This window comes from Rousettus aegyptiacus, unplaced genomic scaffold, assembly GCF_014176215.1.
Source record: "Rousettus aegyptiacus isolate mRouAeg1 unplaced genomic scaffold, mRouAeg1.p scaffold_m13_p_13, whole genome shotgun sequence".
In the NCBI taxonomy this organism is placed as follows: Eukaryota; Metazoa; Chordata; class Mammalia; order Chiroptera; family Pteropodidae; genus Rousettus; species Rousettus aegyptiacus.
The window spans coordinates 67,247,345-67,272,665 of NW_023416288.1; the positions used below are offsets into that span (position 1 = coordinate 67,247,345).

A 25,321-nucleotide genomic window follows, 5' to 3' on the forward strand; every position below is an offset into this window, starting at 1 on the left:
TTTGTTGTGTGAAATTACAAAATGAGTTTTAGTTGCCTTGTAGTTGTTGGCCAATTCTCAGAGATCAAGGAAATGAGAGGAAGGGTTTTTGTTTTTGTTTTTGAGGGAGATTGCCTCACAAAAGATGGGTCAACATGGAGGGAATGTTAGGGTCCAAGAACCCTTTGAACACAGGAATTATTTTTTGCATTAAAATTAAGACAATGTGAATCCCACCTTTAGAGATGGATATGTTTTATTCCTATCATCAGAGTAGGGTACATTAATGGGTGAAATACATTGCAGTTTGAGGTATAGGTCATATGTGTCTGAAAAGTTCAACGATAAAGAGACAACTGTGAAAGAAATTTCAGATAGTACCTGCTTTGTTACTAAATGATTGTTTAGGTAGTCTTCTGAGATTTGGAGATTGATCTGGACAATGAAGGCAGGTAAGAAGTACATCCCAGGTAGGAGAAACACAAACAAAATATATGATAGGGAAATTAACCTGCTTGGTAAATAAACAAACAAAAAAACCTAATCCGTATAGGCAATGGAATTATCCAAGAGGTTAGATTGGTATAAAATATGGGAGGACCTGAGTACTGGGCTTAAGGGGTTCCGGTACCATTCTCTCATTCATATTCATTTATTCTCATTCATTTATTCCCTCTTCTGCTTTCTTTTTCCTTATCTCCCTTTCTCCTTCTGAGACTTTAGCCTGATCGGGGTTGTCAGAATCATATATAGAAATGGAGCCAGGTTGAAGAGTAGTTGGAAGAGAAGGTCAGTTCAGTTTTTGTTTGAGGTCATTGAAGTTGTACCTGAAAGGAAATACTTTGACTTCAGCTGGAGATTTTCAATAACATTGTACTGAAAACTGACTGCAGATGCTCTGGCATCTAGAACAGCCAATGACTAACGATGTGTGCTTGTTGGGCTGAGGGAGTGAGGGAGAGCCAGCACAGAAAACAGAACAGGAATGATGAGAGTCAGTAGGGTAGAGTTATGCTCTATCTTTATGATAAGTAATTTGTGATTCAAATGGTGGAGAATTAACAGGTATATTGATAAAGTAATTCACTAATACTGAAAGCTTTTAATCAGTGTTTTGAGGCCATGTTGGAAAATCCATGCATAATTGGCATTGTCAAATAAATCAAACAGTAGGCCCCTGGAAAATTATAAAGTGTTGGTGGAGTGTTCTTTTGAAATCTGTGTTAGGTTTGCGTTGGTTATTTTCCATGATGGATTATCTATAAATCACCAGATTTATACATAATATAAATATAATGGACCAGCATATGAATTAATTTTAGGGAAAACACTAAATCTACAAAATCACAAAAATCTTAGTCTATTTATATTTTTCAGACTAAAGGATAAGGATTGATCTTACAATAAAATAACAAAATATAATATGTCTAAAAAGAGTTATGCCGTAATTGGAATAAAGTCTCAAAGAAAAAAGCATTGATTTTTTTTTTCAGTGGGAGAAAGAAGGACTGATTAGAGTTAGTATGTACAAAGGTGTCATTATGAAAAAACACAACTATTAATCTCCCTTTTTACTGATTGACAATATTAATATAAAGGCAGTTACCCTGGTCCTAGAAAATAGATTAATCAGAGGGCAATGATGCTTAACAGTGCTGTCAAATACGCTTTTTAATAGATCTTTTCTATTTAAGATATGAGCAGATTTAATGAGTTCAAGTATTTGATGTTTGTAGTTTTTCAAGCCCTAGAAGAATGATATCACAAGCTATAAAACGGAGCTATTGGGTCAAGCTCAGTAAAGTTGTTTTTATGCTGTTTAAAACTTTCTTAACTGTAGGATAGTTGGCCACCGTCACAGGATTTCGTTCTCCCCAGGACCTCTGCAAAGAGCGGTTTGTGAATCTCTCAGAGCTTCTCTTTTCTCAGAGCCTTTTTCCGTGGAACACGAGGGGGAGGGGGTGAGGAGAGCCTAGGGTTTAAGGTTTGCAAGTCAAGGCTAATAATAGACTGCTGCATCAGGTCAGCATGTTCTCAGACTCCATTTTTAATATTTCTGTCTTCACAAATCCATCCTGATACTGTCAACTAGGAAAAACATCCCTTCCATCACTGAATTCCCACCATACTTAACCAGTGGCTTTCTTGTGGCAATTTTATGCTGTTTTACATACAATTTTTACTGTTTTCTATATATATAAAGTGCGTGCTGGAAGTCCACAACTTTTGCAGCTACTTGAGAGCCTGCAATAGTGCTTGCTGGACAGGAAGTGCAGAAAAAAGCAAATAGAGTTAATAAAGCAATTACGGGCCATTCAAGTCAACATTGTTAAGAGCCTGTCTTAGTGTTACTTTACAAAGAATTTAACAAATCTCTGTAAGGTTAAGATTAATGATTTGTAGGTCTGAGGTGGCTATTTTCCATGGCTTATGTTTGAAAGCCATACAGCTTTTAAAACAAATGAATAGAGACTTCTATACAGAAGATTCTCCTACAGTCACAGTTCTTTACCTCTTTTGAGTTAACTGCCCCTTTGAGAATCTTGGATAAATTATGAAATGTAAACAGTTCCCAAAGGTGGAAAATACATATCTCTATGAAATTTTGCCCACAACTTGAACAGGTTCACAGACTCCTGAAGGTCTAGGTTAAGAACATCCTAGCCTAGAGAATTCTGAATGTGGAAGCAGTAATTCCTGTGTAATGAACAGGAGGAAAATATATTTTAGGCACTAAATATTTGTCAAGACAATGAAATATTTAGATAATTAAGTGATAAAATACTCTGTGTAATAGATACTAGAGGTATTGCAGACAATAAAGACACATTTGGGCATCTGTTATGGTCAGGGTTGAATGATCCTCTCTAAAAGATTAGGAAAATATTCTGTGCCAGGTAAGGACATCTGTGAGGTAAGTAATCTATCTTCACATAAAACGTTAGAATCAGGAATTTAAAATAAAAAGTTGTTAAGACAAAGTTGTTCCAATGGAGCGAGGCCCCTACCACAAATTCCAGAGTCTATATATCCTCATTTGTTTTAATCTCATAGTCAAAATCAGACACTAGACAGGTGTGTCACCTACATTTTAAAGTCTAATGCCTCACATCTATAAGTTAATATTCAGGCTGTTTTCTTTCTCTTTTCTATGTTTTTATTGAGGGTTCAGAATCAGTTTCTCTAGAAGGTTCAGAAAAGAAAAAGAATTATTTCAACCATAACAGTATGTGCAACCATATTGACAAAATGAGATGTACTTGAAGTTGCTAGGGAAATACTCCACCACAGTAAGGAATAGAAAGAGTCCTGTCCAAGGACTCAAGTACCTGAATTCCGGTCTCCCTCATCTACGTGATTCTAAGTTTTATTCTACATGACTCTAGATTGGATTAGATGTGTGCTGAGAGAATGAGGTCAAAGATGACACTTAGGTTCTGAGCTTGAGCAACTGGGTAAATAGGTGTTTCATGTATGTGACATGATGTTACAGTAGTCCCTCCTTACCTGGCAGGAGGTATGTGCCAAGACCGCCAGGGAATGTATGAAACCACAGATAGCACTGAACCCTATGCATATATACTGTGTATGTTTGTATACATACACACCTGGGATAAAGTTTATAAGTGTATTCATTTTTGAAATGACCTAGAAACTCCTTTACAATATGGTTTAAGAGAATCTTGCCTATTTTTAAACTTGTTTTAAAATGAATTTGATTTTTAAATCAACTTGGAAACATTTTTTAGAAAGGTAATCCAAGATCTTTCTTTTAATTAAACAGATTTCCTGTTTCTGCTAGAGACAGAGTGATCTTTTCTTTCCAAAGCTCAGATCCGATCACGTCATTCACCTACTTAACCCTTTTAATGAATTCTCATTGCTGTAGGAACCAGCTGCACTTCCCTAATGTGGCCATGAAAAGTAGGTTATAAAGCCACCCCATCGCTCTTCCAAGCCAGTCTTCCCCTAACAGCCAAGTATTCCATTTCTCAAACCACCCCGTCTAGTCTCAACTCCAGACTCTTGGTGCGCTGGAAAAAACTTCCCCCTTTCTTTACTCTCCACATACATTCCGACACCACCATCCTGTTGACCTGGTTTGCACCTACTCATCTCTCTCTGATTTGTTTTTTTTGTTGTTGTTTGTTTATTTATTATTTATTTATTTATTTAGCGAGGCAACTCTTGGTAGACCTCACAGATTGCAAGGACCTTGTCAGCTTACAATTCCTTATGTTTTCATTTTTTACACTTACAGCACTTAGTCTTCCTAAGTGATCTCCCATCCAAGTACTAACCAGGCCTGACCTTGCTTAGCTTCCATGATCAGATGGGATGGGCTTGTTCAGAGTGGCATGATCATAGACATCATTTTTTTTTTTTTCAAGGCTGTTTTTAAAAGGTAACATGGTCAATTTGTTAGTTCTTCAACAGTTAGACAAGTGAATCTGTACTCTCCTGGGTGTTTGCATTGTACTCAGTTCTGATTCAGTCTTTAGATGGATATTTTAGTAAGGCATGTATTGTGTGATGCAGGCTTCTTCATCATGGGAATGGGAGAGAGGGAGGAATGAGTTCAGAGAAGTGTCTGCCTGATTCACACCTGTAGTCACCCCCCCACACACCCCCCCCCCCCAGTGCATCTCATATTGTGCAGGACTTTTAGAACCTCTTCAGTTTAAAAGTTTTGAAAATGAATTAATAAAGGAAGATTGAATGAATAATTGGGGGAGAAGGAATCATGAGGAAAAGTTAAAGAAAGTTATAGAAAAAATTAAGAATTATTTCAGTGGAGAAGTGAAAGTAATTTTCCATGTAAATGGAAGCTACCTTCAAAAATGATGATAGCATGCTTTTCTTGCTTTCAATCAAATTTTGAGCACAAAATTCTAACATGCCAGTCTAAAAGAATGGAGGGATCTCTTGAATGTGAGTCTATTGGTACTTGAATGAGGCATATATGAAGACTTAAATGGTATAAAATTAATCAAATAGTACTTTAATAGTTGGACACTATTACAAATTTATTATAAAAATGAAAGGGATATTTTTTAAAAGAACAAAGAAGTGAAACATTCCTCAGTATTTCACTATTCAGAAATGCATTCTGGGAATTGTAGAGAACAAAACAACAGATTTATCTATCTGGAACTATTTAGGGCTGACCTTCATGAGGACAGAAAGAGGACTGAAGAAATTTAACGATAATTTATTGTGACCTCCAGGAAATGAGGATTTCTTGGTTTACAGTTGTTGGTCACAGTTTGGACTATTAATTATAATTAGACTTTTTGTAAACTGAGCTATTAACCTTAGAGATTTTTAAACTTTTTTTTTGTGAACAAAACCACCAGAATAAGTGCCCAAGAAATTTAATTGGACTGCCAACCTAATTACACAATCTTCTCTGTTCTCAATAGGTAGCTGAGAAAATTTATTCTAAAAAGTTTGAGTCATTTAGTCTTTACTTTGATCCGTAGGTCAGTGCAATTAAGTTATCGTATGTGTGTAATTTCTGTTTTATTTTTGAAGTTGGATAATGCAGATGAGCAAGCAGCCCAGATCAGAAGGGAACTCGACGGTCGTTTGCAGTTGGCAGAGAAAATGGCCAAGGTAATATATTAACTTTGACATACTGTACAGCATTTCTTTCTTTATCTAGATTTCTGTGAGTTGACTCTTGTATAGATAAAGCCAGCATGATTTTATACTTTTGTCCTCTACGTGCATATCCCTTAAGCCCAAGGATATGAATGTACGTTAACTGAATGGAACATGTTCTCTATTTTACATATCTAGCCTTAAATGTGAAATGTTTACACTCAACGAAAACTTTTATAGGTTATTATTAAAGCAATGCCTAAATTTCTCAAACTGATAGATACACAAGAATTTTAATATTGCACTAAGCATAATATAATCAGGGAGAAAAATCTCCCTGTGCAATTACATATTCCAAAGTATCTAGCACAGCACTCAGCACATAGTGGTATCAACTAATTGAATGATTGAATAGATGAAAAATACAATTTGAAGTGTTTAGTACATAGTCTGGTGGATAGTGTGTTTAATACAACATTGTATTGTGCTTTGTGCAATCGCTGTATTTCTATGAACAGAAATAGATTTTCAACAAAAGCCATGACTTTTTTTTTTAATACTTATGGCATTTTAGAGAGAATGGAACTTTGTTATCTAAATTATTCTTTAGCAAATGGATACATTAATTTACTTCAGTGGCACAAAACTTTTAGTCTTTCCCAATAGACTTGAAGTTATAATGCTATTGATTATTCTGAGAAAAAGACTTTTTCCCTTTTCCTTCTGTGACGCAAAGGCTTTGAATATTTGATGGATAGATTTCCCCCCTCTTCCTCTATCTCTGTCTCTCTGCAGAATCCTCTCTACTTAAGGATTTTTCTTCATTTAAAAAAAGTTAGTTATAATATATATATACTGTAAAGTACATAAATTTTAAGGTTACAGCTTGATGAATGTATGTATCTACACCCTGTATAACCCTCCTAAATCAACTTATTGAACTTTTCCAGCCCTTGTAAGATACATCTCATACTGATTTTAACAATTGGGTTTTTTGTTCTTTTGCAGAGAAAATATGTATTTATGAATATATGTTTTAAGAATGCTAATATCATATTTATCTCAATATCTATTAAATAGAGAGACAGTTGAGAAATTGGTGGTAAGTAGAAAAATAGAAAAAGTGAGAGAAATTGGGTAACAGAGATGACGAGCCAGAGACATATGAAGAATCTCTAGACGAGCGAAGTCATAGGATGATATAAATTGGGCCCAGAGTGATAGTCACACAAAGGGCAGTGGCTGGAAGAATAGCATGCCATGTTACTGTCCTCTGGATTTCTAGAGAGGCACTACATCATTCCAGACATTCGAATATGGAATCAATAGGCCAGAACTCAAGTAGCTTGAGACTGTTGGAAGATTTAGAGGGAAAAGTGCTTTTCTTGAAACCCTAACCTGAATTGGCACCTGGATAGAAGAGCATTGGCTTTTCTTAAAAAACCTGAGGCTTAGCAAGAATCCAGAGAAATGTGTCGGACAATGTGGGTCAGGACTCTGGACCTGTGATTAGCATTCCTTAAGTTAACTACTTTTCTGTAGATTGTGCATGAGACTGTGTACATTGTCATGAATTGGATTTGCTTCTCCAAGTACATGGCTGAATATGTGATACTTTAGAATAAAGTTTAGATAATTTCCTAGAGGGTTTTTGGAGACAGGAGGGAGAGCCTTGTTTGTGTTCTCAAGATCATGTTTATAAAGGAGAATGAATTACCTCTGGACTGAGTCAGAGGAGAGGGGTCACTGATACACATACAGAGACTTCTCTTTGAAGGAATGTCTGGTTTCATCAGAAATGTAGCCAAGTAGAAAGTATGATAAAGGAATTGAAGCTGATCAGATAGGAAGGAAAAAAAATACCAAAAATAAGATGTCTTTTGGTGAACATACTATCAACGTAGCAGATAGAGCATGTTTAATTGCTTTCTATTGTAGTCTCACCAAATTTAAGCCATCTTCATAAAGTATTTACGAGACTAATAATTTACTGATCTCGTTGCATTGTATCTTTACACTAATCTTGTTAACCCAGAAGGGCATATGATGTAGTGAACTTATTTTATAGATGAGGAGATCGAGGCTTAGGGAAGATGATTGATTTCATCAAGATTATATAATAAGTAAGTGGTGGAGACAGGCCCCAAATCCTGATTTTTTGACCCTAGAGCCTGGCCCATCTTTCTTAGGCTCTGTTGTCTTTTCAGTCTGATAAATCCAGAAGTATGTATTAATAGTTAATAGTTGGCAATCATTAACACTGCCTACCATACTTCACAGCCCAATATAATAAAACCACAGGGTAGAAATCTCTTTTTCAAGGGAAAGAAATATTGACTTTAATATTTTGGCCAAGGAATAAATAGGAAGTAGTAGAAAACAATGTGGACTAGGCCAGAAAGACCTGTGGTCAAATTCATGACTGCTCTTTCCCAGATATATAACATAAGGCAAGTTATTTAACCTTTCGGAGTCTGAATTTTGGAGCCAAAATATTTAGCCAGGCACTGTTTTAAGCATTTGGGATTCATCCAGAGAAATGTTGTCTTGGGATAAAACCAAACAGAAATATTCCTACTATGCTCTGGTGGAGCTCGAATTGTATTTGGGAGACCCCCACAATAAGCAGTAAACGTGCCATATAACTGAATTGTGGAAGTTGATCACTTGCTATTTAGAAAATGCAGCAGAGAAAGTGGAACCAGAAGGGAGGGAGTGAGGGTAGGAGGGAGGTGACAGTTTTCAGTCAGGGTAGGCCAGGTCTTGGTGGTGCTAGATTTCCAGTTCCATATATATATACATATATATATATATATATATGCACACGCGCGCGCGCGCACACACACACACACACACAGAGACAAAGAAATATCAATTGACTCACTGACTGATTTGATTTATAGGAATTGGGTCATGTGGTTGTGGGGACTGGCAAGTCCAAAATCTGTAGGACAAGGTGGTGGGCTTGAAATTCAGGCAAGAATGATATAGTCTGAATCCAAAATCTATAAGGCAGGCCAGCAGGCAAGAAACTCAAGTAAGGTTTCTATCTTATAGTCTTGAGGCAAAATTGCCGCTTCTTAAGGGAACTCAATCTTTGCTCTTAAGGCATTCAGCTGCTTGGATGAGGCTCACCCATATCTTGAAAGACAATTGATTTACTTAGAGTCTACTAATTGTTAATGTTAATCGTATCTTTAAAAAAAAATCTTTACAGTAACATCTATACTGGTGTTTGACCAAATAGTTGAGCACCAAAGCCTAGACAAGTTAATATATAAAATTAATCATCATACTCCCTCATCTACTTTTATGCGCAAAGGTCATCAAATTGAGACCTTCCCTGGCCATTTTATTTAAATTTGCAACCCCTGTCCACTCCATGTTCCCATCTGGACTTTTTTCCCATAGCATGTATCACTTTCTACTATTTAAAATAATTTCCTTATTTATGATATCTGTCTCCATACAGTACAATATAAGATCCATGACATAGGATTTTCGATCATTATCTTTGTAGTTACATCCTAAGGGCCTAGAGACGAACACATAGCACACACGTAGTGAATGGCTTTCGAATGACTGAATCTTTATGGACTGGCTTATTGTCATGGGGGAGCCAGAGCCTTGCAGAATTCTCCAATTATTTGTGGGACGCCCTCCTTTTTTCTCCCACTTCAGGGCATATTAGTGTTGAAAGGGAGAGGGCATACCAATATTGTAATAACCATGAATCTGTTTCGTATTAAAAAAAAATTTTTAATTGTAGTATTTTAGTTGTGTTTAGGATCAGCTTTACAACCAGCAGTTCACTTGATGCCATGATCCTGTTTAAAAACCAAAATTAATATAGGCATAGGAAAGAGAACAGAGGCCAGCACCCAGGGGTGGGAACACTAGGCTTCATCCAGTGGAAGCGTAAGAGCACTTAAGAAAAAGTGACTAAATTTGAATGATGGAATTTTTTTTATAAAGCAAACATTATTGTTTTCATGTATTTAATGAGTTAGGGCTGCTAATGAGCTATACGTTATACAGAGAACTAAATTAGAGCATTTAAAAATGTGGTTTATAGGAATGACTCACAGTTAAACTAGAAATAGTTAAACTATTTCTGATTCTGTTCTAATTTTAAATATCAGATTTAACACGTATACTTGTCTGATGTACAGTTGGTTCTGTTTTCAAGAAAGAGGCAACGCAAGCAGGCTAAATGAAGTAGATGAAATAATATGGGTAAACTTCAAAGCTTTAAAACAGAGTTGCAGTTCTTTTTTCAGAGAGAAAAAAATTCTAGACTATTTCCTGAAAATTTTAAAAATGCTGATAAAATAGTCAAGTTTGATGATTCCTGCCAGTCTCTTCATTGAAAATTAATAGCAAACGAAGTGTTTTTAATTAAAGCTAAAGAAGAATACATTTTTTTCATATGCTGATGTTAAATTTTCCATAAAATAACACCTTGAATACTTGAAAAAAAATTGGCACATTCAAACTTTCAAACATGTGGTGTATTTGCCTTTTGCTTTGCTAAAATATAGTTTTCAAAAAGGCATAATTATGACTCTCAAACAAATAGAAAGATACGATAAAGATTTCATTCAATGTGTAATTAATGAGCCAAATTTGATGTTAAAATTAATCCAAAGAGCATTTGAAAAATGGATGTTTTTAGGGAAAGTTAAAATAAGATTCATGGAGTAGATAGATATAAAAGTGATTAATTTCCAACAAGGATTTAAAATGTAACCATTGGATTATCTTACCAGACACACATTATTTGCATATTTCCAGAGAAAATTCTAAAAGGTTACATGTAACTTCACTGTCTGGGACATTTAATCAATAGTAAACGGTAAGTTGTACTAAGTACATTTCCTCAGATAATTCTTGGATGACCTTTGACCCATATGACCTGTCCCCTCAGCTTTTTTGCCTTATTTCTGAGTTCTATATGCTTTTTATGACAGCTTTTAAAGTTAGTCCACAAATGTGAAACTCTGTTTTCTTCGATTATTTTGCTTTGTTTTTCCTGTACATATATTGCGAAAACATTACAAAATATTTTTTTTTTTCCCAAAAGAAACCAAGTGATTCTATAACTATGGGTTTTTCCTGCAGGTGCAAACAACATTTTGGAATGTTCTTCAAACTGTAGAGGAAATGTTAAAAGGATACTTAACACTCTTTCTTGGGAAAATTAATTATGAATGTAGATAATAAATACACACCTTTAATATTGATGATATGTAAATTATTTCAAGTGAAATATGTGAAGGTTATATGCAGGGAAAGCAAAACAGGTGGCCTGAGACTCTGGGACCAATTCGTGAAGTGGTACCAGATGTTCTATCTATCCCATGAACGAACTGGTGCAAGGCAGGCAGAGACTAGGTGCAGGTCGATGAGAGCAGGTAGATGCCGTCCAGTCACACTAGAGATCCGGATCTTAGGTTATCAGTGATACCGAAGGAAACAACAGTGAAGGCATTGATTTCCTGGGCCATTAGGTAATCATTTGAAAGAGGGCTGCTTTAGGGTTCTCATTCCCAGCTAGTTTTGTACAGTAGTCATTACATCATATTATGCTCGATATTGTGAAGCTATATACCCTCTACTTTGAAGAGAAAAAAACTTAGTGCCAGGTTATCAAAGATTAAAGAAAGCTAAGAGTGCAAGGAAACCTCATTTGCTGTTTGTGAGAATATACATTACACATTGAATGTTATAATCTCTAAGGACAGTTTGACGATATCTCTCAGTATCTATCCAAATATCAATATTTGGAATGTGCTTTTAATTAAGCAAAAGAAACAAATCTAATTGCAGAGATAAAGGGATTGAATGGCAATGCTCAGGTAATTCAGAAACAAGATAGAATCTTTAAAATTGATATTGTTTCTTTTTTTTTACTTAAGAGCTTTTATCATTAATTGGCTTTTTGCTTTAAACTTAATTTTTTCTAAACCTTTACCAAAAAAAAAAAAAAACTGAACTTATGGTCATAAGGGATCTTAATATGTTTGTGTAACATAAAATTAACTAATTTTAGAAATATAACCATATTGCTATTTAAATTTGTGAGTTTTTAAATTTTAATGCTTATCTATAAAAAGCATACCCTCTGAGAAAACACATATCTGTGGTAAGAGAATGTCAAAATGTTTGCTCCATAAGAAAGCCCAGTAACTGAAAATTGTTCCTGCAGTTACTGCAGGCATTTCAAAGCTAACAGTGGCTAATGAAGGCTCATTTATATACTAAAACTTCTAAAATGTGTGTGTTCAGAATTTTTTTTCCTTAAGCAAATCTCTTATCAAAAATAAAGTTAACGTGAAAATGTATGTAATGTATTCATTTTGTATTATAGAGATTCTCAGTAAGGTATTTATGGTGCCCTCGGATATAATCAGAACTGACAAAGCTTGAGCTTTTAAAGCCTAGAGACTGAAGTATCCAGTAAATGCATTACAATGAGTGTCACAATTTCTAAGAGTCAAGTAGATAAATAATGCTTTATGATAACCTGGAAATATGATTTGCCTAACATTGTTATGTTAAAAATTATTTTCAAGGAAAGAAAATTCCCCAAATTTATAGCAAAAGAAATGGAGAGTATGTATATAGAAGAGTTGCGGTCTTCAGTGAATTTGCTAATGGCCAATTTGGAAAGTCTTCCAGTTTCGAAAGGTGGTCCAGAATTTAAACTACAGAAATTAAAACGTTCACAGAATTCTGCATTTTTGGACATAGGAGATGAGAACGAGATTCAGCTGTCAAAATCTGACGTCTTGCTGTCGTTCACCTTAGAGGTAAGTGGCTTTGTCTCATGCTCGTCTCTGACAGCAGAAATAAGGTGGTAGATAATTTTTGCTAACCTTCACAGTAGCCTTTAGAATTTAAAACAGTTTAGTCATTTTGAAAAAGTTAAATTATTCTTCATTTGCTAGACAGTCTGGTTGTGAATGCAAATTAATGCAGACTGTCATTTGAACATAACAGTATCAGGATTAAATGATAAAAATTTTTAGGGAAGTCTTCTCTGTGTCAACTTAGGGCAGCGTAAGTTTTTGTTAACATAAGCACCAAAACACACTTGGGTAGAAATAGGATTTAAACATAATTGCATTCCCTGTAATTTGGGAACTCCTTTCAGGCTTTTGGTTAGCCTTGTTTTTAACACTTCACATATGAGATCATTTTTATAGAATCACATCACATAAATAAACTGTACTGCACAATATTTGATGCACATAGATGATGAGAAGTAGGAAATTCTTCCTTTCTAGAGCATCCGGTTTCATTATAGGTACAATAAATACTATAGAGAACAGAAATAAATGTCATGCCTTTAAAACTCTGTCCCCAAGGTATTAAAGTCTCATCCCTTTCAAGAAATCACTGGAAATCAGATATTGATACTGACTCTTACTGTAAAGATTTGTAGTCACAATTATATTTCTTCTTTGCTAATCTCTGTATATCGGCTACTCCACATATGTGTTAATGGGTTTATATATGATACACATACACTCTAGCAATATCAAGCTGAAATTTATAGCTCTCTCAAAAGTTATATTAAAACCTGTAGCTCCTTCCTTTGTTACAGTCTCTCTCTACTGGTTCCTAGCACTGCTATTTAAATTTGCTGATTGACCAAGAAAAGTACCCTGGAGTTTTAAGAGGGATAGTTTTAAATTTCCCTATTGATACTTCTTACACTTGGCTTGCTTAGTTTATGGCCGAAAAAACAAATTTCTGCTCTTCTTTTATTAGTTATTCATCTCTAAGATAAATTTAAGCTTGGCGATAAAACAGCTGCCTCTCACATTCTTTCAGGCTAATAATGATTTCTTTAGTGGTTAATAGATTAAATTTAGTGTCAGAGTAGAAATAGGTTTTCTCCAGACTCAGTTCTGGGATTACCTAATGACTTTTCCAGGTGACTTTGCTACCTACTAGGTTTCTTCTCAATCTCTTGAGCCTCTTAACCCTAGGATGTTTAATTTCAAACTATATAATATATTTCATGTGGAATTTCCTCCTCATTCCTGCCTCAGGTTTCCTACAGTAAAATGTAAAGTGCCAACTGCTCCCCCCATACGGTTTTTGTATAAAACAAAATCAATTAATTATAATATAACTTTTTCTACAAGATTGACATTTAAATTTATTAATGCTAATTTGTAAAGAAAATTATTTTTGTAACGATTAAATCTGCCATTACCTCTGTAAACATTTAGAAGCAAAAACAGTTCAAAACATTTTCTCTTTTGTGTTTAAAAATGTTAAGCAATTGTCGATAATTAGCTTATGTATTCTGTTTTCCCTTTTGAAAACAAAATTATGCTCATGAATTGGTGTTTAAGTGAAACCGAATTGTTATCCTATATGGCCAACATGTTAAACAGGGCTGTTCAGGTCTTAGGAGAAGAACATGAGTTCAGACTCCCTTGCATGGTATGAGAGGTTTGCATATTTATAAAATTGTTTCGACATCCTTTATTATTATATCCTTATGGAGCAGATATTTTCCTACCATAGCGCAACACATATCTATTCCCTGATAGCCACAGTATTTTGCATAGGAGTTCTGTGTCCTGCAGCAAACGGAAATCACGTGAAATTCAGATAACACAGTAGTTACCTGTGGGACTCTAGAGATTAGACTAGCCTTCCCTGCACCAGGGCCTGTGACCTCAGCCTGGCCAAACCAAGTGATTATCCCAGCCCATTCTCCAAGCTTTGCTTCTCAAACCCCAGACTTCAGCCTAAGAAAACCCTGAAAGGCAAGCAGTTAATCCAGTTTACGGGTCTCACAAATCGTCAGTCAGGCTTAGAGTTGTTTTGAAAACTGCTCAATTTTTTTCTCTAAAATTGCAACCTGCTTCTGCCATTACTCACCATACCCTGTTTCCTTACCGAGCTGAATTCTTGCCACAGTTCTTATCACCTGAGATATTTATTATGTTTATTATTCATTCTACTTAAAACGTAAACTGCAGAAGCTAAGTTTTTAGTTTGTTTTTCTTTATTGTTTATCGAGGTATCACAAGAGCCTAAAACAATGTCTAGCACACAGTTGACTTGATATTTATTGAATTAGGAACTTCGATGATATAAGAAAGCATCAGTTAACCACACAGATTACTTTAGGTCTCTTCAGAGGGAATAATAAAGCAAGAGGTGTGCTAATGCACAAAACACCAGGCCATACAACGATATATTAAATATTTCAGTAAATATAGGACAACAAATGTTTATTTATGAAGTTTGAATCGGTTTGTTATAAGGGAGCTGGATCAATGGCATGAATATAGTTGATTTTCTTTTGAGTGTTTTCATTGGTGCTAGGCTGGCTGGCCCTGTGACATCTTCTGTATCTGGCGGTATACAGTCCCCCTGTTCACCATACTGCCCAGCTCATTTTATCACCATCTACAATGCCTGAGTGCCACAGAACTCAGTGGGAAATGCATTATTTACATGCATGTTGTCTAACTTCATATTTTGTATATGCCTTACTTCTTTTTTGCTTCCAGGATAACTTTGTCTGTTTCATCCTTATTATTTCAGTCACAAAAAGATTAGAAAAGCAAAGATGGAACATAGATCAGTTTTATTTTCTGCAGTTACATTATCAAGTTTTGCTTGGAATTTGTTTGAAACGGTTACCTAAAATTAGGTTAGTTTGATGGTCCATGGAGTTCTTGGCTGTCATTGTCATTAATGATTAAGACTTGCTGTGGGTTTTTTAAAAATTCCTTTTGGCAGTCAGATCTGTAGAATTGTTTTGTTTTATTTATATATATGGATTTATAACAGAAGTTACATCTTTTGAAAGTGGCAATTCTGCAGGATAAAACATCCCTGGCACAGATGGAAGAATTGTTTTGAGGAACAGAATGCAGTTTCACAAATTGTATATTTTAGAAGGTTCTGTTTACAGTAGCATGCAATAGAGGTGACAGAAATAGTGTCAAGCAGATGCTTCCTTTCTTCTCTCTTGCACTTTGGCTATTAAACACCCTACAGAAAGAGATGCAGTACAAACAATCCTATTCCCAAATATAAAACAATGCCATAAAGATTTCTAGACTTGTGGTACACGATTCTTTTTGTTTCAGACATTTTGGGTGCCCATCAAAAAATTTTATTACTAAGTTAAGAGGTTATTTGAATCACGGTGGTAAGTCTATATATAATTGGCTTTTAATTGATAAGGGTCTATATTTCATTTGTCTCAGGTTTCTCGTTAGTTTTATTCATATAAAGTTCTAATGAGTTTCAGTATTACAAACAACAAATTTGATATATTAAAAACACATAACTTCTCCTTATTTTTCTTTAACAAGATTTAGTACTTCATCTCAACTTCCTTGAGCATTAGAGTGATTGTAAAAGATAATATCTCTTAATTCTTCATTAATTCTCTTAGTCTGTTTATGTTGTCTTTATTTTTATTCACATGCTGTTATGCATTTCAGTGTGAAAAAGAGGACAAAAGCCATGGTTGAGGCAAATAGATGGTTCAGAATTTGACCTTTGTTTTTTGGCAATCAGTTTTCTATACATTTTTATGAAAACAAAACAAAACAAAAGCAATATGCATGTTTTTACAAACATAATACTTCTTTTGAACTAGAGCTGAAATTAAGTTTTTTTAAGATAGTTTGTTTCTTTGGCCTTAAGATTCATATCACGACTTTATGAAAAGTATAATGACTTTCATTGAGTATTAAGTGATCAAGAAGTGATATAGATGATGTTTTGGTGAATATTTTGGTAGCTACCTAGCATGAATGCCATTAATCGTGTTTATACAAATGCAGCATGAAATCAATGATGAAATGTATGTACATATAACACCATTGAATGCATTTTACAAATGGAAATTTGAGAATTTAGAGAACTTCATGATTCAAGTTTTGATGGAAAAATCTATGGCAGATAATATTCATATTTTATGTGTACATCCAACAAGAACCTTTTAAGACCAACAACTTTTTATAAAAACATAAAAAGCACACTAGAAAATATATATTTCCCTTTCTTTCAGGAGTTATAGATACATAAGGTAATATCAGCCTTTGCACCCTTTTTCAATGTACCGCACTAAACTAGTACATGCCTTTCATGAATGGAAAAATTATCTTTTTCTTGTCAAGTTAGTATTAAGATGTTCAATGAAAAGTTATATTTTTCATATTATTTTAACCATAAGATAGAAAATGGCCATAAAGAAAATTATTTTATAAATTTTTTTTTAAAACTTAAAATTTAAGTTTAATTTTCTTTAGAAAATTCTGTTATAGTCATCTAAAATAGGTGAATATAGAAAATTTCTGATGCTGTCTGTCACATATTGACATCAATGAACCGATATGGCGACAATGTCCGCCAGTAATAAATATTATAGTACTTTATGCGAAACTCAACATACACTTTTATCACATGTAATGAATTTTCATGTAATTTTGCTTTACCTTATAAAGACTTACCATAATTGGATCTGAGTTTAAGTCTCAGTTCACTAGGGGTAATATTTAAAGACTTTAACCTTACTTTAACAGCTGACAGGAGATACTCTGTCAAATACCAGACCTCAAAATGTTTTTTACTGTACCTAACATGAATAGAGGCGGATTCTAAAGAAGGTAAAATATCATTTATGTTACCAGATAAGTGTTTCGTTTTGTCTATCCAGCTGTAGTTCATGCTTCTGTATTTCTGTATAGCTAAAAGTTGTCAACTAGACGTATCATTTACAATTTTTTCTTATCTTTAGATTGTCATAATGGAAGTGCAAGGTTTAAAGTCAGTTGCTCCCAATCGAATTGTTTACTGCACAATGGAAGTTGAAGGAGGAGAAAAACTGCAGACAGACCAGGCAGAAGCCTCAAGGCCACAGTAAGCCAATTGAAAAAATGTGTTTTTTACCTCCCAAAGAAACGTCTTATTTATTTGCAGAGTTATATGGTTTGACACTCTGAAATGGTTACTAGCTTTGTCTCAACTGTGTTAGGATCAGTGTGTGCCTTTCTGGATAATAATATTATAATTAGAACTATAGCAGAATCCCTGTGTAGTACAAACAGAAAATCCCGCATGCAAATGTGAAGCTAATTATTAGGCAATAAAATGTTTGTAAGTCATTTATAAAGATAACATGTGCTATTATGTTATTTGAAAGGTAATGCTTGATCCTATTTCAGTTATTGGAATTGTAACCTAATAGCTTTTCTGTTTCTATATATGATAGTTTTGTGATGATATTGAGAGAGATTCCATGATTCTGCATAATGACTCGGAATACTTTAGCGAGTAGGCTTGAGTTAGAGAACCTGCTAATGACTACTGCGTAGTAATCAGAGATGAAAAAGCTGGTCTTCGCTGGAAGTTTCATGTTTCAATTTCTGGGAATGAGTTTAATTAAATTTGGAAGATGTTCTCTCTAGCTGATTTAAATTTGAAAACTTAGTCTCTGGTAGAAATACCCAGACTGGCCTAAGGAATTCAAATGAACTTGCCCAGCCTTCATTTATATACTACCTTTAGAAAGAACTTTTTTGCTTTTCTTCCATCTAGACTTTATTCAGAATTTCTTGCAGGACTTACAGGATTTAGGATTTTTGCCTTCTGACAGCCTTGTTACATGGCCTGTTCATTCAGGAAACCTCTGTTGAGGTCCTGGGTAGGCACTAGTCAGGTACTGAAGATGAAGATGACCGAGAAACATTTATTTTCCTTAGGGCAGGCATAGTCTAAGGGGCAGATACAGAGGAAGAAGAATAACAGGAGAGACGTGCACAGAGTATTAAGGGATTGAGAAAAAGCAAACTGAAACTTCTTGCCCTGCCTTACAAAGCCCTATGGGTTAGCCCCTGACCAACCTTATCACCTCTGAGACCTTATCTCGTCTCTTTCTTCCCCTGGACCACTCCTTTTCAGCCACCCCAGACTTCATGCAGTTCCTTAAATATATCAGCTTATTTTCATCATTGCTCTTGCTTTTCCCTCGGCCTTCAGTCATCTTCCCTTTTATTTTTGCCTAGCTGTATCCTTGGTATTGAGAATCTTATCTTAAACATCACTTCCTGAGAACAACCTTTTCCTTAGATAATCCAGTGGATTATCACTTTTTAATTTTTAGACGAAAGTGTATCTCATCTGTTTATTTTTGTATTATGTTTCCCCTTGAGAAAAGGGCAGAGATCTTGTCCTATTTAATCTTATATCCTGGTACCTACTAGGTACTCAGAATTTATTAATTCAGCTGTTTGAACTTATTCTTATGACTTAGTCATAGTAAATATTTAAGGGTGTAGTGCTTACTCCTGCAGCCATATAGACTTGATTTACAGTGTGACAGTGAAGTAAAAATAATGACGATAAACAGCTCTTTTAAGAGGTTAAAACCTCAGTAAGAGGCTGTGAGAGAGAGAAGGAAATTGGTACCAATTGTGGCAGGGTTCATGGAGTCAAGGAAGAGGTTTGGTGTGTGTTCAGTGTAAGGATCAGCTATTTTAGTATGGTCGTCTACATTATTTATTCACGGAGTTGTGCAACCATAGTCAGTTTTAGAGCTTACCACCTCAAAAAAGAAATTGTGTACCCTTTACATAACCTCGCATCATCTCAACCCTAAGCAGCTACTCATTGACTTTCTATCTCTACAGATTTGCCTATTTTGGACATTTCACATAATATGTGCTCTTTTGTGACTGGTTTCATTCATTTAGCATAATGTTTTTGAGATTCATCTATGTATCAAACCTTCATTTTTTTTTTTTAATGGCCGTATGTACCACATTTTGTTTATCTCTGCATTTAGGCTAATGACACTTGAGTTGTTTCTGCCCTTTGGCAACTGTGAATAATGCTGCAAAGTAAAGTTGGTGTACAAATATCTGTTTGAGTACCTGTTTTCAATTTGTTTGTGTGTATAGCTACCAGTTGCATTGCTGTATCATATGGTAATTCTATGTTTAGCTTTTCGAAGATTCACCAGAATGCTTTTCACAGTGACTGTACTATTTTATTTTCCCACCAGGATTGTTTGAGAGCTCAGATTTCTTCATATTCTCACCAATGCTTGTTATTTGACTTAACAAATATAGATAGATTAGATATATAGATGATAGATAGATGATAGAAAGATGATAGATAGATAGAATGATAGATAGATAGATAGATAGATAGATAGATTGATTAATTGATTGATTGATTCACTCGATCTATATCCTAGTAAGGGCAAAATGGTATCTTATGGTTTTGTTTGCTTTTTCCTAATGACTAATGATGTTGCGCATCTTTTCATATGCTGTACTAGCCATTTGTATATCTTCTTTAGAGAAATGTCTATTTGAGTTTTTGCCCATTTTTTAAATTGAATTGTTTGTCTTAGTTGTTAAGTTATAAGAGCTAGACCCTTATCATCTATATGATTTTCATTGTTTTATTATATAGGTCTTTTCACTTTCTTGGTATATTGTCTTCTGCAGCAAAAGTTTTAAAATTTTTATTAAGTCAAAGTTATTTTTTTTCTTTGTTGCTTGTGTTTTTGGTATCATATAAGAATCCAGTGCCAAATCTGAGGTCGCAAAGATTTATCTCTTATGTTTTCTCCTAAGACTTTTATAGTTTTAGCCCTTACATTTTAAGTTGATTTTTGTACTTGATCTGATGTGAATGTCCAACTTCTGTCCTGGGTGTGACAGTCAGTTGTCCTCACACCATTTATTAAAGAAACTATTCTTTCTCATTAAATGTTCTTGGCACCCTTTTGAAAATAAATCCTAGATATATGGGTTTATTTCTGGACTCTTAATTCTATTTCATTGGTATATATCATCCTTATGCCAACATCACATTATTTTGAGTCCCACTGCTTTGTACTCAGTTTGAAAATCAAGAGTGTACTCCCCAAGCCTTGTGATCCTCTCTCAACTACTAATTTGTGCTTCTTTAACCCTTTACTCCTTTCTCCCAGCCCCCCAACCCCTCTCCGCTCTGGCAGTCACCAGATTGTCCTTTGTAAGTGTTTTTGATTAGTTCGTTCTTTTTGTTCCTTACAATACACATATAAGAGAAATCATATGGTGTTTATTTTTCTTTGACTTATTTTTCTCAGCATAATAACCTCTGTATACTGAGGTTATAATAATAATATTTTTTTAAAAAATCAAGAGTTTAAGTCTTCCAACTATGTTCTTCTTTTTAAAGATTATTTTAGCTCAAGAATAATCCTCTTTGTCTTCATGCTCTGCCTTTTGAACCCACTAAAGTGAAGCTCCCACTTATGTGGCTCTGTTGGGTGAGACTTATGCCAGGATGGCTCTGTCCCTGAAGCTCCAGGTAGCTGTCACTTTGGTGTTGAAACCAAAGTGGTTTCCTCGAACACATGGCTCTGTCAAGTAGAGGTCTTACCCTCTGAAATTGAGGTGGAGACTGCGCTACCCTCCACCCCTGCCCCAGGTGCTGTGGTCCTGTGCTGGGAGTAGCAGCCCTGATGGTCTCTGAGTAACCTTTAGAGGCATTCTTCCCTAGTTGTGAGGAATCAAGTGTGTTTACAGATAAATTTATCATCCAGTCCTGTAGGGTCTAAGTAGTGTGACAGCCTTCCTTCATTTCTTCTTGTTTCCATTTTCTTCTGGTCAAACTGGCAGCATTCCCACTGCGATGGTTGATTAGATCTGTAGTCCATACCCACACTGATAACCTTATCAGACAATTGGTTCATCACGCTTAGTGTTCTTTTTCAAACATGCTTTCTCATTGTTTGTAATGTAGAGAGGATGAGAATCTTCAAAGTCATTCACGATCTGATCCCTTTATGCTTAACAATTCTGCCTTCAATCCATTTCTCTCTTCATGCATTTTACCATAAGGAGGAGGAATCAAGCCACTCCTTCAATATTTAATGGAAAAATTTCCTCAGCTAGATCTCCAATTTCATGCTGACAAGTGCAACATTTCACAAAACACTATAACACGAACACAATTCAGCCAGGTTTTTTACCACTTAATGACAAGGATTGCTTTTCTTCCTGTTTTCAGTAACATGTTTCTCCTTTCTGTCTGAGAGAGACTTCATCAAAATAACTTTTACTGTTCATATTATTACCAATATTCTCTACATGATTATTTATGTTTTCTCTAAGAAGATGGAAGTTTTCTTTATAGCTCTACTCTTTTTTTTTTTCTGAGCCTTCACCAGAATTGCCTTTGAAAATCCCTTTATTATGGATTAAGAAGTATAGATTAGTAGCTACACAATAGTCATTGGGATATAGAGCACAGCATTGGGGATATATAGTCAATATTATTGTAATAACTGTGTGTAGTGCCAGATTGGTACGCGAGTAATCAGGGGGATCACTTTACAAACTATATAAATGTATAACCACTGTACTGTATACCTGAAACTAATATATAATAATAACAAAGAAAAGAAAATTTCTTCATTGCAATATTGCCTTTTTCTAGCATGCACCTCAAAATTTTTCCAGCCTATACCCATTATCCAGTTCCAAAGTCACTTCCACATTTTTCGGTCTTTGTTAGAGCAACAGCACCCCACTTCTCAGTTCTGGCTGCTACAATAAAAATATCATAGATTGGCTTAAACAACAAATATTTATTTATTATAGTTCTGCAGACTGGAAATTTGAAATCAGGGTCCAGCATCATTGGTTTCTCGATGAGTGCCCTCTTCCTGGTTTTCAGATGGCTGCCTTTCTGCTGTGTGCTCACGAAGTGGAGAGACAGATCTCATGTCTTTTTATCCCCTTATTAGAAAACCAATTATGTCATGGGGATTTCACCCTCATGACCTCATTCAAACTCAATCACACCCCCCCCCCCAAAGGCCACACCTCCAAATACCATCACAATGGAGATTAGGGCCTCAAGACATATATTTTAGTGGGGGGCACAAACACTACTAGTACTCCACAAGATCTTGAGGGAGTACAGAGCCCTAAGAATCTCAATGCCATGTTATTTTCTACTGAATCTTTTTGAAAGTTTTATCGAGAAATAATTTACACAGCATAAAACTCTTCCGCTGCAATTTAGATGATTAGTAAATTTTTACACTTTTGCCTGGATCATCACAGTTCAATTTTAAAATATATCACTTCAGAAAGTTTCCTCATGCTCATTCGCAACCTGTCCTTGCTCCTACCCCTAGTTTCAGGAAAGTACTTATGCTTTCTAGCTCTATCATTTTTGTCTGGGCATTTATACAAATGAAATCATATGATATGTGGTCTTCAGTATCTAACTTTTTTGACAGCATAATTTCTACAAAATATTTAATTGATACTTAATATTTATTCAAATGAATTAATTTTTATAGTATTTTAATACATCTTTTTAACAAATAGTAAATGTTTTCATAAGATGATTCTCATTTAATTTTTTTAGAAAAAAATTTCCTTTTCTTTTTTCTTTCTTCCTTCCTTCCTTCCTTCCTTCCTTCCTTCCTTCCTTCCTTCCTTCCTTCCTCCCTCCCTCCCTCCCTCCCTCCCTCCCTCCCTTCCTTCCTTCCTTCCTTCTTTCCTTCTTTCCTTCCTTCCTTTCTTTATTTTTATGGTGACATTGGTTAACAAAATTCAATGTTGCAGCTGTACATTTTAACAGTAAGGCATGTAAATATATATATTTACATTGTGTATTCACCTCCCATAGTTAGATTCTTTCTGGCACCACATATTTGACCCCTTTTACTCCATCTACCTCCCCTCTCCCTCTCATTTAATTTTTAATATACTCATAATGTACTCATAAGGACATTCTGATAACAGGAAACCTCTATGTGGACAGTTTGAATGAATTAAAATACTTGGAAGTTAGAAAATATTATGATAAGGCTCTAATACACTTTATTATTCTTACCACAAGAAAATTGGGCTAACATATCTTATGTGCATTTCCTCATAAATACTGAGTTAACTTTTAAAATGAATTAAAGATTTGTGTTCATCATCATATTCTGGGGCAGATTACCTCAAAATGTGTCTTCTGAATGCTGACCAACTGCAGCTTTTCAGCAATGTGGAAAGCTTTATCTTGAACTCATCTTGCACAACAGGAAAAAGATTCATCTCCATCATCGTGGTGAATTATGCCTCAGACACGTTTTCTAAATTTCATTGCTTCAACAGTTTGTGCTTTGTTGGAGGTCAGTTCATCCTTCCGTCTGATACTAATTAAAGTGCCTTATTTAGTCCATATTTCTAATAAATGTAATCAAGATTTCTAGCCATTGCCTAGTTTATTCCTGTAGCTCAGATTTCCTGCCAGCAATTAGGTGGGAGCAGCATGTGACATGGGTACATAACTTAGGGGTCTAATAAAGGTGATGTTTATAGACAAATTTGATTTGTATAGAGTGATAGTGAGGTAATCTGTTTTGTTTTTAGTATTTATTTTTTAGTATAGGTAAGGGAAATATAAATGAATTGTATTTTTCAGTTACACGGAAAACTCTGTTACTTATAGATTTTTAAGTCATCATTTCGTAGTCTCTCAGTTAACCATGAAAGGGTTTTTTCTATGAATGAGGTACAGAAGTGTCACTACACTTTTAAAACTTTTTACCACTTCCATACATTTTGTTATTTCGGTTTCAGCCCATACCCTTAACGATACAACCTGAAAGGAAGTGGAGGGTTAATAAGAGGAATGACAAGCTGAAGGCAGCTTGTCATTGTACTCAACAAATCTCCTGATGTGGCGATTTGTAAAACACTTCCCTACAGATGACGAGCCCCCTTTGAATGCCTGAAAACTCAGGCACTACTAACACCCTCTGGAAGTCCAAGATAGATCTCGGTACTGGGAAAATAAAAGCAGGGAAATTAGCTGTTAAAATTAAACCAGGGACAGGGAGGTGGGGGATATGGGGAGCTACTATTCAGTGAGCATAAAGTTTCAGTTGTACTAAATGCATAAATTCCAGAGATCAGTACTACGTTGTGCCTGTAGTTAACAGCACAGTATTATACCCTGAAATGTGTTAACGGGGTAGATCTCATGTTAAATGTTCTTACCACACTAAAAAAAAAAAAAAAAAAAAAAATCATGAAAAGCAACACTTTTTGCTGTATTCTCTCTCTCTTCATCCCGTAGTGCTGTTTTATTAAAGACATTTGAAGATTAATTGGGCTGTTCCCACCCCCTTGAAAGTAATAAAATAGCAAGGCTAAGAGCAATAAGAAAAACCAGTAAGTTGCATCATTAGAGAAATATATTTACAGATATTAGGACAGAACATTCTTTTATCTTATGAAAATGATGGGAAATGCAGGCTTCAGTAGCCATTTCTGGAAACTTTAAATCCTGAACCAGAATTGTAATAATTTGTCAAACTATTGAAAGAGTATGATAGCTACATATGGAAAGTGTATCCGAATAACAAGCTACTGGGACAAATGTTTGAAATTAAATACAGGCTGCATATAAACCAAGAGAAGGTAACCATTCTTTGTAGAAGCATATTAGTTTTCATTTTAACTCAGTAATGTCAGAATTAATTTTGAAGCATAATTCATTAGCTAGCTAGCTACTCTTACAGACTAGAGAAAGAATATACTACGTTTTAAAATGACCTACCAAAAAGTATGCCTGTTTTTAATGAACCAAAGAAAAAAACACTCAAACTGCACAAAAGTTTCATCTTTTCTCATTTCCATCTTTAAAAACATGAGATTGCATCCTTTTATAAAAATAA

At 34.9% G+C, this 25,321-nt stretch overlaps 1 protein-coding gene across 20 annotated transcripts in view; it reads left to right on the top strand.

Annotated features, from left to right (window-relative positions):
* The window catches only part of CADPS2 (calcium dependent secretion activator 2), a 465,193-nt gene that overhangs the window by 188,074 nt on the left and 251,798 nt on the right, over positions 1–25,321 (top strand). For all 20 annotated transcript variants that reach the window (XM_036230978.1, XM_016125157.2, XM_016125160.2 and 17 more), the window contains exons 4-6: positions 5,515–5,595; positions 12,159–12,395; positions 17,372–17,493. In XM_036230978.1, the coding sequence (XP_036086871.1) occupies positions 5,515–5,595; positions 12,159–12,395; positions 17,372–17,493 (440 nt within the window). The remainder of the gene's footprint in view (positions 1–5,514; positions 5,596–12,158; positions 12,396–17,371; positions 17,494–25,321) is intronic.